The following is a 13,521-nucleotide window of genomic DNA, read 5'->3' as shown; positions in this document are numbered from 1 at the left end:
AATACAGGTAACATATATTATAACTGCAGCCTGCAGTTCCCGGCATAGCCCCTGCTCAGCACTTCCCTGCATAGTCCCTGCCCAGCACTGCAACCTGCAGTTCCCGGCATAGTCCCTGCCCAGCACTGCAACCTGCAGTTCCCGGCATAGTCCCTGCCATAGTCCCTGCCCAGCACTGCAGCCTGCAGTTCCCGGCATAGTCCCTGCTTAGCACTGCAGCCTGCAGTTCCCGGCATAGTCCCTGCCCAGCACTTCCCTGCATAGTCCCTGCCCAGCACTGCAGCTCCCGGCATAGTCCCTGCCCAGCACTGCAACCTGCAGTTCCCGGCATAGTCCCTGCCATAGTCCCTGCCCAGCACTGCAGCCTGCAGTTCCCGGCATAGTCCCTGCTCAGCACTGCAGCCTGCAGTTCCCGGCATAGTCCCTGCCCAGCACTTCCCTGCATAGTCCCTGCCCAGCACTGCAGCCTGCAGTTCCCGGCATAGTCCCTGCACAGCACTGCAACCTGCAGTTCCCGGCATAGTCCCTGCCATAGTCCCTGTCCAGCACTGCAGCCTGCAGTTCCCGGCATAGTCCCTGCTCAGCACTGCAGCCTGCAGTTCCCGGCATAGTCCCTGCCCAGCACTTCCCTGCATAGTCCCTGCCCAGCACTGCAGCCTGCAGTTCCCTGCATAGTCCCTGCCCAGCACTGCAGCCTGCAGTTCCCGGCATAGTCCATGCTCAGCACTGCAGCCTGCAGTTCCCGGCATAGTCCCTGCCCAGCACTGCAACCTGCAGTTCCCGGCATAGTCCCTGCCCAGCACTGCAGCCTGCAGTTCCCGGCATAGTCACTGCCCAGCACTTCCCTGCATAGTCCCTGCACAGCACTGCAGCCTGCAGTTCCCGGCATAGTCCCTACTCAGCACTGCAGCCTGCAGTTCCCTGTATAGTCCCTGCCCAGCACTGCAACCTGCAGTTCCCGGCATAGTCCCTGCCATAGTCCCTGCCCAGCACTGCAGCCTGCAGTTCCCGGCATAGTCCCTGCCCAGCACTTCCCTGCATAGTCCCTGCACAGCACTGCAGCCTGCAGTTCCCAGCATAGTCCCTGCTCAGCACTGCAGCCTGCAGTTCCCGGCATAGTCCCTGCCCAGCACTTCCCTGCATAGTCCCTGCCCAGCACTACAGCCTGCAGTTCCCGGCATAGTCCCTGCTCAGCACTGCAGCCTGCAGTTCCCGGCATAGTCCCTGCCCAGCACTTCCCTGCATAGTCCCTGCCCAGCACTGCAGCCTGCAGTTCCCGGCATAGTCCCTGCCCAGCACTCCAACCTGCAGTTCCCGGCATAGTCCCTGTCCAGCACTGCAGCCTGCAGTTCCCGGCATAGTCCCTGCTCAGCACTGCAGCCTGCAGTTCCCGGCATAGTCCCTGCCCTGCACTTCCCTGCATAGTCCCTGCCCAGCACTGCAGCCTGCAGTTCCCGGCATAGTCCCTGCCCAGCACTTCCCTGCATAGTCCCTGCCCAGCACTGCAGCCTGCAGTTCCCGGCATAGTCCCTGCCCAGCACTCCAACCTGCAGTTCCCGGCATAGTCCCTGTCCAGCACTGCAGCCTGCAGTTCCCGGCATAGTCCCTGCCCAGCACTGCAGCCTGCAGTTCCCTACATAGTCCCCGCCCAGCACTGCTGCCTGCAGTTCCCGGCATAGTCCCTGCCATAGTCCCTGCCCAGCACTGCAGCCTGCAGTTCCCTGCATAGTCCCTGCCCAGCACTGCTGCCTGCAGTTCCCGGCATAGTCCCTGCGGACACCTAGGTTTCCTTGAACCTCTGTAATTTCGGGAGAAATTATACTTTTTTTTTCAGATGTCCTAATGAAATATTTCCCACATGTTTCTTTGTGGCTAAATGATTGAAACGTGTAATTCTATTACACAGCTCAGTATATACAGCCATGTTTATCAGATATTTCCCAGCATTCATACATCATGCGCTATTTTATACTAACCCTCGCAGTCCTTAGAGAATGAGAGAAGACGGTCGCTGCTATCAGACAGGTCCATCTCATCGCCCAGGAGAAGATCTGTGTCCAACACCAGGCTGCTGGGATTAGGATCTAGAGGGTCCTGGCTTCCCCCTGAGACACAGAACCAAAGATGTACAAGGTATGGATAGGGAGATCCCGGCATAATAACACAGCGGGGTGCACGCAGGAGATCCCCCATAATATAACAGCGGGGTACACACAGGAGATCCCCCCATTATATAACACAGCGGGGTACACACAGGAGATCCCCCCATTATATAACACAGCGGGGTAAACACAGGAGATCCCCCCATTATATAACACAGCGGGTTACACACAGGAGATCCCCCCCATAATATAACAGCGGGGTACACACAGGAGATCCCCCCATTATATAACACAGCGGGGTAAACACAGGAGATCCCCCCATTATATAACACAGCGGGGTACACATAGGAGATCCCCCCATTATATAACACAGCGGGGTAAACACAGGAGATCCCCCCATTATATAACACAGCGGGGTACACACAGGAGATCCCCCCCATAATATAACAGCGGGGTACACACAGGAGATCCCCCCATTATATAACACAGCGGGGTACACATAGGAGATCCCGGCATAATAACAGCGGGGTACACACAGGAGATCCCGCCATAATAACACAGTGGGGTACACACAGGAGATCCCCCCATTATATAACACAGTGGGGTACACACAGGAGATCCCCCCCATTATATAACATAGCGGGGTACACACAGGAGATCCCCCCCATTATATAACACAGCGGGGTACACACAGGAGATCCCCCCCCCATAATATAACAGCGGGGTACACACAGGAGATCCCCCCATTATATAACACAGCGGGGTACACACAGGAGATCCCCCCCATAATATAACAGCAGGGTACACACAGGAGATCCCCCCATTATATAACACAGCGGGGTGCACGCAGGAGATCCCCCCATAATAACACAGCGGGGTGCACGCAGGAGATCCCCCCATTATATAACACAGCGGGGTACACACAGGAGATCCCCCCATTATATAATACAGCGGGGTGCACGCAGGAGATCCCGGCATAATAACACAGCGGGGTACACACAGGAGATCCCCCCATTATATAATACAGCGGGGTGCACGCAGGAGATCCCGGCATAATAACACAGCGGGGTGCACGCAGGAGATCCCCCATAACATAACACAGCGGGGTACACACAGGAGATCCCGGCATAATAACACAGCGGGGTACACGCAGGAGATCCCCCATAACATAACACAGCGGGGTACATACAGGAGATCCCCCCCATTATATAACACAGCGGGGTACATATAGGAGATCACGGCATAATAACACAGTGGGGTGCACGCAGGAGATCCCCCCCATTATATAACACAGCGGGGTACACACAGGAGATCCCCCCATTATATAACACAGCGGGTTACACACAGGAGATCCCCCCCATAATATAACAGCGGGGTACACAGGAGATCCCCCCATTTTATAACACAGCGGGGTACACACAGGAGATCCCCCCCATAATTTAACAGCAGGGTACACATAGGAGATCCCGGCATTATAACACAGTGGGGTACACAAAGGAGATCCCCCCATTATATAACACAGCGGGGTACACACAAGAGATCCCGGCATAATAACACAGTGGGGTACACAAAGGAGATCCCCCCATTATATAACACAGCGGGGTACACACAGGAGATCCCCCCATAATATAACACAGCGGGATACACACAGGAGATCCTGCCATAATAACAGCGGGGTACACACAGGAGATCCCCCCATAATATAACACAGCGGGGTGCACACAGGAGATCCCGGCATAATAACAGCGGGGTACACACAGGAGATCCCCCCATTATATAACACAGCGGGGTACACATAGGAGATCCCGGCATAATAACAGCGGGGTACACATAGGAGATCCCGGCATAATAACAGCGGGGTACACACAGGAGATCCCGCCATAATAACACAGTGGGGTACACACAGGAGATCCCCCCATTATATAACACAGCGGGGTACACATAGGAGATCCCGGCATAATAACAGCGGGGTACACATAGGAGATCCCGGCATAATAACAGCGGGGTACACACAGGAGATCCCGCCATAATAACACAGTGGGGTACACACAGGAGATCCCCCCATTATATAACACAGCGGGGTAAACACAGGAGATCCCCCCATTATATAACACAGCGGGTGCACGCAGGAGATCCTGGCATAATAACACAGCGGGGTACACACAGGAGATCCCCCCCATTATATAACATAGCGGGGTACACACAGGAGATCCCCCCCCATTATATAACACAGCGGGGTACACACAGGAGATCCCCCCCATAATATAACAGCGGGGTACACACAGGAGATCCCCCCATTATATAACACAGCGGGGTACACACAGGAGATCCCGGCATAATAACACAGCGGGGTACACACAGGAGATCCCGGCATAAAAACACAGCGGGGTGCACGCAGGAGATCCCCCATAACATAACACAGCGGGGTACACACAGGAGATCCCGGCATAATAACACAGCGGGGTGCACGCAGGAGATCCCCCATAACATAACACAGCGGGGTACACACAGGAGATCCCGGCATAATAACACAGCGGGGTACATACAGGAGATCCCCCCCATTATATAACACAGCGGGGTACATATAGGAGATCACGGCATAATAACACAGTGGGGTGCACGCAGGAGATCCCCCCCATTATATAACACAGCGGGGTACACACAGGAGATCCCCCCATTATATAACACAGCGGGTTACACACAGGAGATCCCCCCCATAATATAACAGCGGGGTACACAGGAGATCCCCCCATTATATAACACAGCGGGGTACACACAGGAGATCCCCCCCATAATTTAACAGCAGGGTACACATAGGAGATCCCGGCATTATAACACAGTGGGGTACACAAAGGAGATCCCCCCATTATATAACACAGCGGGGTACACACAGGAGATCCCCCCATAATATAACACAGCGGGATACACACAGGAGATCCTGCCATAATAACAGCGGGGTACACACAGGAGATCCCCCCATAATATAACACAGCGGGGTACACACAGGAGATCCCCCCATTATATAACACAGCGGGGTACACATAGGAGATCCCGGCATAATAACAGCGGGGTACACACAGGAGATCCCGCCATAATAACACAGTGGGGTACACACAGGAGATCCCCCCATTATATAACACAGCGGGTGCACGCAGGAGATCCCCCCATTATATAACACAGCGGGGTAAACACAGGAGATCCCCCCATTATATAACACAGCGGGTGCACGCAGGAGATCCTGGCATAATAACACAGCGGGGTACACACAGGAGATCCCCCCCATTATATAACATAGCGGGGTACACACAGGAGATCCCCCCCCATTATATAACACAGCGGGGTACACACAGGAGATCCCCCCCATAATATAACAGCGGGGTACACACAGGAGATCCCCCCATTATATAACACAGCGGGGTACACACAGGAGATCCCGGCATAATAACACAGTGGGGTACACAAAGGAGATCCCCCCCCATTATATAACACAGCGGGGTACACACAGGAGATCCCCCCATAATATAACACAGCGGGGTACACATAGGAGATCCCCCCATTATATAACACAGCGGGGTACACACAGGAGATCCCGCCATTATATAACACAGCGGGGTGCACACAGGAGATCCCCCCATTATATAACACAGCGGGGTGCACGCAGGAGATCCCCCCATTATATAACACAGCGGGGTGCACGCAGGAGATCCCGGCATAATAACACAGCGGGGTACATACAGGAGATCCCCCCATTATATAACACAGCGGGGTACACACAGGAGATCCCGGCATAATAACACAGCGGGGTGCACGCAGGAGATCCCCCATAACATAACACAGCGGGGTACACACAGGAGATCCCCCCATTATATAACACAGCGGGGTACATATAGGAGATCCCGGCATAATAACACAGCGGGGTGCACGCAGGAGATCCCCCCCATTATATAACACAGCGGTATAATAACACAGCGGGGTGCACGCAGGAGATCCCCCCATAATATAACACAGCGGGGTACACATAGGAGATCCCCGCATAATAACACAGCGGGGTGCATATGAGATCCCCCCATTATTTAACACAGCGGGGTACATATAGGAGATCCCGGCATAATAACAGCGGGGTGCACGCAGGAGATCCCCCCATTATATAACACAGCGGGGTACACGCAGGAGATCCCCCCATTATATAACACAGCGGGGTGCATGCAGGAGATCCCGCCATTATATAACACAGCGGGGTGCATGCAGGAGATCCCCCCCCATTATATAACACAGCGGGGTGCACACAGGAGATCCCCCCATTATATAACACAGCGGGGTGCACGCAGGAGATCCCTCCATTATATAACACAGCGGGGTGCACACAGGAGATCCCCCCATTATATAACACAGCGGGGTGCACGCAGGAGATCCCTCCATTATATAACACAGCGGGGTGCACGCAGGAGATCCCCCCATAATATAACACAGCGGAGTACACACAGGAGATCCCGGCATAATAACACAGCGGGGTGCATATAGGAGATCCCCCCCATTATTTAACACAGCGGGGTACATATAGGAGATCCCGGCATAATAACACAGCGGGGTACATATAGGAGATCCCGGCATAATAACACCGCAAAACCAGTTTGATTTTGATTTTCTACACTGCAAAACCAGTCTGATTTTGCAGTGTAAATAAATTGCCGCTTTAAAAAAACTGGAGATTTCTTACCAAATCTCTCACTTTCTGAATCTCTCATCCTATTAAATCTCACCTGAGGTGTGAGGTGTAACACATGGTGTCACACAGGAGGTGTGAGGTGTAACATGAGGTGTCACACAGGAGGTGTGAGGTGTAACATGAGGTGTCACATAGGAGGTGTGAGGTGTAACATGAGGCACACATGAGGTAGGAGGTGTATATAAAGGCACACAGTAGGTGCGAGGTGTTACATGAGGCAATCGTGAGGTGTGCGGTGTGACATGAGGCTCGCAGGCGGTGTGCGGTGTAACATGAAGTGTCACACAGAAGGTGTGAGGTGTAACAGGAGGTGTGAGCTGTAACATGAGGTGTCACACAGGAGGTGTGAGGTGTAACATGAGGTGTCACACAGGAGGTGTGAGGTGTCACACAGGAGGTGTGACGTGTAACATGAGGCACACATGAGGTATGAGGTGTATATAAAGGCACACAGGAGGTGCGAGGTGTAACATGAGGCTCACAGGCGGTGTGCGGTGTGACATGAGGCTCACAGGCGGTGTGCGGTGTAACAGGAGGTGTGAGGTGTAACATGAGGCACACAGGAGGTGTGAGGTGTAACACAGAAGGTGTGGGGTGTACCATGAGGCACACAGGAGGTGTGAAGTGTATATAAAGGCACACAGGAGGTGTGAGGTGTCACACAGGAGGTGCGAGGTGTAACATGAGGTGTCACACAGGAGGTGTGAGGTGTAACATGAGTCACACAGGTGGTGTGAGGTGTAACATGAGGTGTCACACAGAAGGTGTGGGGTGTAACATGAGGCACACAGGAGGTGTGAAGTGTATATAAAGGCACACAGGAGGTGTGAGGTGTCACACAGGAGGTGCGAGGTTTAACATGAGGTGTCACACAGGAGGTGTGAGGTGTAACATGAGGCACACATGAGGTGTATATAAAGACACACAGGAGGTGCGAGGTGTAACATGAGGCTCACATTAGGTATGAGGTGTATATAAAGGCACACAGGAGGTGCGAGGTGTAACATGAGGCTCACAGGCGGTGTGACATGAGGTGTCACACAGGAGGTGTGAGGTGTAACATGAGGTGTCACACAGGAGGTGTGAGCTGTAACATGAGGCACACAGGAGGTGTGAAGTGTATATAAACTCACACGGGAGGTGTGAGGTGTAACATGAGGTGTCACACAGGAGGTGCGAGGTGTAACATGAGGCTCACAGGCGGTGTGTGGTGTGACATGAGGTGTGAGCTGTAACATGAGGCACACAGGAGGTGTGAGGTGTAACATGAGGCACACAGGAGGTGTAACATGAGGTGTCACAAAGGAGGTGTGGGGTGGAACATGAGGCACACAGGAGACGTGAAGTGTATATAAAGGCACACAGGAGGTGTGAGGTGTAACATGAGGTGTCACACAGGAGGTGCGAGGAGTGACATGAGGCTCACAGGCGGTGTGCGGTGTGACATGAGGCTCACAGGCGGTGTGCGGTGTAACATGAGGTGTGAGCTGTAACATGAGGCACACAGGAGGTGTAACATGAGGTGTCACACAGGAGGTGTGAGGTGTAACATGAGTTGTCACACAGGAGGTGTGAGGTGTAACATGAGGTGTCACACAGGAGGTGTGAGGTGTAACATGAGGTGTCACACAGGAGGTGTAACATGAGGTGTCACACAGGAGGTGTGAGGTGTAACATGAGGTGTCACACAGGAGGTGTGAGGTGTAACATGAGGCACACAGGAGGTATGAGGTGTAACATGAGGCACACAGGAGGTGTGAGGTGTAACATGAGGCACACAGGAGGTATGAGGTGTAACATGAGGCACACAGGAGGTATGAGGTGTAACATGAGGCACACAGGAGGTGTGAGGTGTAACATAAGGCACACAGGAGGTGTGAGGTGTAACATGAGGCACACAGGAGGTGTGGGGTGTAACATGAGGCACACAGGAGGTGTGAAGTGTATATAAAGGCACACAGGAGGTGTGAGGTGTCACACAGGAGGTGCGAGGTGTAACATGAGGTGTCACACAGGAGGTGTGAGGTGTAACATGAGGCACACATGAGGTGTATATAAAGGCACACAAGAGGTGCGAGGTGTAACATGAGGCTCACATGAGGTATGAGGTGTATATAAAGGCACACAGGAGGTGCGAGGTGTAACATGAGGCTCACAGGCGGTGTGCGGTGTGACATGAGGTGTCACACAGGAGGTGTGAGGTGTAACATGAGGCACACAGGAGGTGCGAGGTGTAACATGAGGCTCACAGGCGGTGTGTGGTGTGACATGAGGCTCACTGGCGGTGTGCGGTGTAAAATGAGGTGTGAGCTGTAACATGAGGCACACAGGAGGTGTAACATGAGGTGTCACACAGGAGGTGTGAGGTGTAACATGAGGTGTCACACAGGAGGTGTGAGGTGTAACATAGGAGGTGTAACATGAGGTGTCACACAGGAGGTGTGAGGTGTAACATGAGGTGTCACACAGGAGGTGTGAGGTGTAACATGAGTCACACAGGAGGTGTGAGGTGTAACATGAGGCACACAGGAGGTGTGAGGTGTAACATGAGGTGTCACACAGGAGGTGTGAGGTGTAACATGAGGCACACAGGAGGTATGAGGTGTAACATGAGGCACACAGGAGGTGCGAGGTGTGACATGAGGCTCACAGGCGGTGTGTGGTGTGACATGAGGCTCACAGGCGGTGTAAAATGAGGTGTGAGCTGTAACATGAGGCACACAGGAGGTGTAACATGAGGTGTCACACAGGAGGTGTGAGGTGTAACATGAGGTGTCACACAGGAGGTGTGAGGTGTAACATAGGAGGTGTAACATGAGGTGTCACACAGGAGGTGTGAGGTGTAACATGAGGTGTCACACAGGAGGTGTGAGGTGTAACATAGGAGGTGTAACATGGTGTCACACAGGAGGTGTGAGGTGTAACATGAGGTGTCACACAGGAGGTGTGAGGTGTAACATGAGTCACACAGGAGGTGTGAGGTGTAACATGAGGCACACAGGAGGTGTGAGGTGTAACATGAGGTGTCACACAGGAGGTGTGAGGTGTAACATGAGGCACACAGGAGGTATGAGGTGTAACATGAGGCACACAGGAGGTGTGAGGTGTAACATGAGGCACACAGGAGGTATGAGGTGTAACATGAGGCACACAGGAGGTGTGAGGTGTATATTGGGGCACACGGGAGAAATGGAGGGATATTGGGGTATGCAGCAGTGACTGGGGTGAGGACAGGCCAGGGGAGGCTCACATTTCACCGGTTGGGGGTGGGACTGTTTCCTCCTGGGCATGGCTGTTCCTGCTCACGGTACTTCCGGTCCCGGCCTCGGTATTTCCGGTCGCAGAGCAGCACACAGCTCCGGTACTTCATGTGTTTCCGGCCAGAGAGACAACACGCATCACTTCCGGTTCAGGCAATGTACTTCCTGTTCAGGCAATGCATGCTGGGAATTGCAGTTCCGAGGCATAAGAAGGTTGTTGGTTATGTCTAGATCCACGTCTATTCCGAGACCAGGATGTGACGTCAGTGAGGGCGGAAGTTGCAGCTGCCCTCACTGCGCTTTTTTATATTAGCTCCACTTATCTTAGGGTTTGGTTATTTCATTTGTTCGCAGCTTGATTGTACTCTTGCCTCACTATTATATCCCCCTCCAGAGCCGTGGAGCCAGGCATGATGGGAAATGTCAGAATACAGCAGTGTCGCCTACCTGACCCCCTCCATCAGGGAGAACATGCTCTGTTCCCTGGTAATGTAGGATTGTAGGAGTCAGGAGCATGGCAACTGCAGTATAATCATACCTCCCAACATGACCCATGCCAGGAGGGACACTCAGCTCTGCTTCTGGACTTTCCTCTTAATGTATGATTGCCATCACCTGTGTTGAACAGGTTAATTGATAAAAAAAGGTGTCAACACAGGTGATGACAATCAGACATTAAGAGGAAAGTCCAGGAACAGAGTATTGTGTCCCTCCTGGAGAGGGTCATGTTGGGAGGTATGGTATAATGCCAAATAATGCAGTGTCATGCACTGGGGACTCAGACTAAATATAGTATAAATGGCACTGTAATGGGAACTACTGAGGAAGAGAGGGATCTAGGTGTCACGATTTCAGGGGACTTAAAGGCAGGTAGGTAATGTAACAAAGCAATGAGAAAGGCAAGTCAGATGCTTGGTTGCATAGGGAGAGGTATCAGCAGTAGGAAGAAAGAAGTAGTAATGCCACTGTATAGACCAGTGGTTCCCAACCTTTTTTCTCTCCCGTACCCCTTGATTAAGCTTGTCATTGATGAGTACCCTGTCCTCTCAATTTGAAATATAGACAGTACTTATGAGTGGAGTGGAAGTGAGCGGTATGTGTATCCTTATATATGCATGTCCTTATATTAAGGAGTAGCTGACAGGAATCGTGCCCTTCTCTGTCTGGCCGCTGGTTGTGTATTGTCTCCAGGGTTCCCACTAACACCTGTAGGATTAATGCCGCTGCTTCCTCCACCTGTCAGCACAGGGCAGATGACTGCTGATGTCTGAGGGCTGCTGCTTCCTCCACCTGTCAGCACAGGGCAGATGATTACTGATGTCTGAGGGCCGATGATTGCTGATGTCTGAGGGCCGCTGCTTCCTCCACCTGTCAGCACAGGGCAGATGATTGCTGATGTCTGAGGGCCGCTGCTTCCTCCACCTGTCAGCACAGGGCAGATGATTGCTGATGTCTGAGGGCCGCTGCTTCCTCCACCTGTCAGCACAGGGCAGATGATTGCTGATGTCTGAGGGCCGCTGCTTCCTCCACCTGTCAGCACAGGGCAGATGATTGCTGATGTCTGAGGGCCGCTGCTTCCTCCACCTGTCAGCACAGGGCAGATGATTGCTGATGTCTGAGGGCCGCTGCTTCCTCCACCTGTCAGCACAGGGCAGATGATCGCTGATGTCTGAGGGCCGCTGCTTCCTCCACCTGTCAGCACAGGGCAGATGATCGCTGATGTCTGAGGGCCGCTGCTTCCTCCACCTGTCAGCACAGGGCAGATGATCGCTGATGTCTGAGGGCCGCTGCTTCCTCCACCTGTCAGCACAGGGCAGATGATCGCTGATGTCTGAGGGCCGCTGCTTCCTCCACCTGTCAGCACAGGGCAGATGATTGCTGATGTCTGAGGGCCGCTGCTTCCTCCACCTGTCAGCACAGGGCAGATAATTGCTGATGTCTGAGGGTAGCATGGGAAGCTCGCAGTGGATTGCTGGTCAGGCAAAAGCACAAGGAAACACTGATGATGCTGAAGACAGAACCGTGACACAACATGGTTCTTCTCCATGGCAATGGGTCTTCTGCCATTGAAATACTTTTTTTCATCTTCCGCCATTACCAATATTATTTTCAAGTACCCCCAACTGGTATTCAGAGTACCCCCAGGGGTATTAGTACCCCAGGTTGGGAACCACTGGTATAGGTCATTGGTACGACCTCACCTAGAGTATTGTGTTCAGTTTTGGAGGCCATATCTCCAGAAGGATATAAATACATTAGAGACTGTACAAAGAAGGGCAACTAAAATGGTGCATGGCCTACATCACAAAACGTACCAGGAAAGACTAAAAGATCTTAATATGTATACTTTAGAGCAGAGAAGGGAAAGGGGGGACATGATAGAAACTTTCACATATATCAGGGGTTATAACAAGGTACAGGTGGGAGACATTCTTCGCACAGGTTTAAAAATGCCTATTGGGTTTGGGTGACACAACCCTGGTTCCCCTCCGGCAACCGCACATCCCGCCATGCACACCCTGCCTGCTGATGAAGCAGACTGCAGTGAGTAACCAGTGCGCGGCAACCAGGATGACTGGCCACATGCTGGGAGACCAGGATAGCCGGCTCCCAGAGGGGTACCGAGTCCCTGCAGTTAGAATGGCTTTCCTGGGAACGCAGCGCTGGGCACAGTACAACATGGTATCTGCAGTATTGAGGTGGGACTACAGGGCCCATGCTGCAGTGGGGGAGAGTGCACAGACAATGTATACAAATGTATTAATATAATGCTGTTTAGGAGCCTGTGCTGTGAATATGCTCAATATCCCCTTTTCTCCCTTCATACATTTTAAAGATTAAGTTCTCTGCTTCTGACTAATGGTTACATTTAGAATTGCACATTGCATTGTTTGTTTAACCCTTTGCCATCCAAATTTTTTTTTTTTTTAATTCAAATTTTTTTTTTTTTTTATTCAAACAGTCTGGGTAAAATTTTTAAAATTAATTGTAATTTTTTTTTAATTCAAAAATGGTCTAAACTGAATGATTATTATTATAATTTTATTTATAAGGCGCCACAAGTGTTTCGCAGCGCCGTACAAAGGAACAATACAGGAAGACAAAGCTTGGCATAACATTGAATAAATAACAAAAATAGAGTACAAATAAATAGCACCATAGATCAATACACATTACAGCTATTAACCATACTGCACCAGCATATATCTCTGCACTTATCACAGAGATCTGCGTCTCTCCTCTGAGCGGATCACTACCTCCCATTCACTATTACAGGAATATCATCGGGCTGCTCCCATCCTATGGAATGCCCCTCCACGCACAATAAGACTCTCCACTAGCCTCCAAACTTTCAAGCGTTCCCTGAAAACTCTCCTCTTCAGGCAAGCCTATCATATTTATATACCGCACACATAACCCTCTGAGGCACTTA

The 13,521-nt window shown here is 51.9% G+C and overlaps 1 protein-coding gene across 1 annotated transcript in view; it reads right to left on the bottom strand.

The window, feature by feature from the left end:
- The window catches only part of ZNF513 (zinc finger protein 513), a 57,495-nt gene extending 47,282 nt beyond the window's left edge, over positions 1-10,213 (bottom strand). The window contains 3 exon segments of the mRNA XM_083178988.1: positions 1,977-2,105; positions 10,079-10,132; positions 10,135-10,213. Coding sequence (XP_083035114.1) covers positions 1,977-2,105; positions 10,079-10,132; positions 10,135-10,198 — 247 coding nt within the window. The 5' untranslated portion in view covers positions 10,199-10,213.
- Between the last annotated feature and the right edge of the window lie 3,308 nt (positions 10,214-13,521).

This window comes from Crinia signifera, chromosome 3 (assembly GCF_055691185.1).
Source record: "Crinia signifera chromosome 3, ASM5569118v1, whole genome shotgun sequence".
Lineage (NCBI taxonomy): Eukaryota > Metazoa > Chordata > Amphibia > Anura > Myobatrachidae > Crinia > Crinia signifera.
The sequence above is the reverse complement of the archived record's forward strand: the minus strand, read 5'-3'. Positions and strand labels throughout refer to the sequence as shown.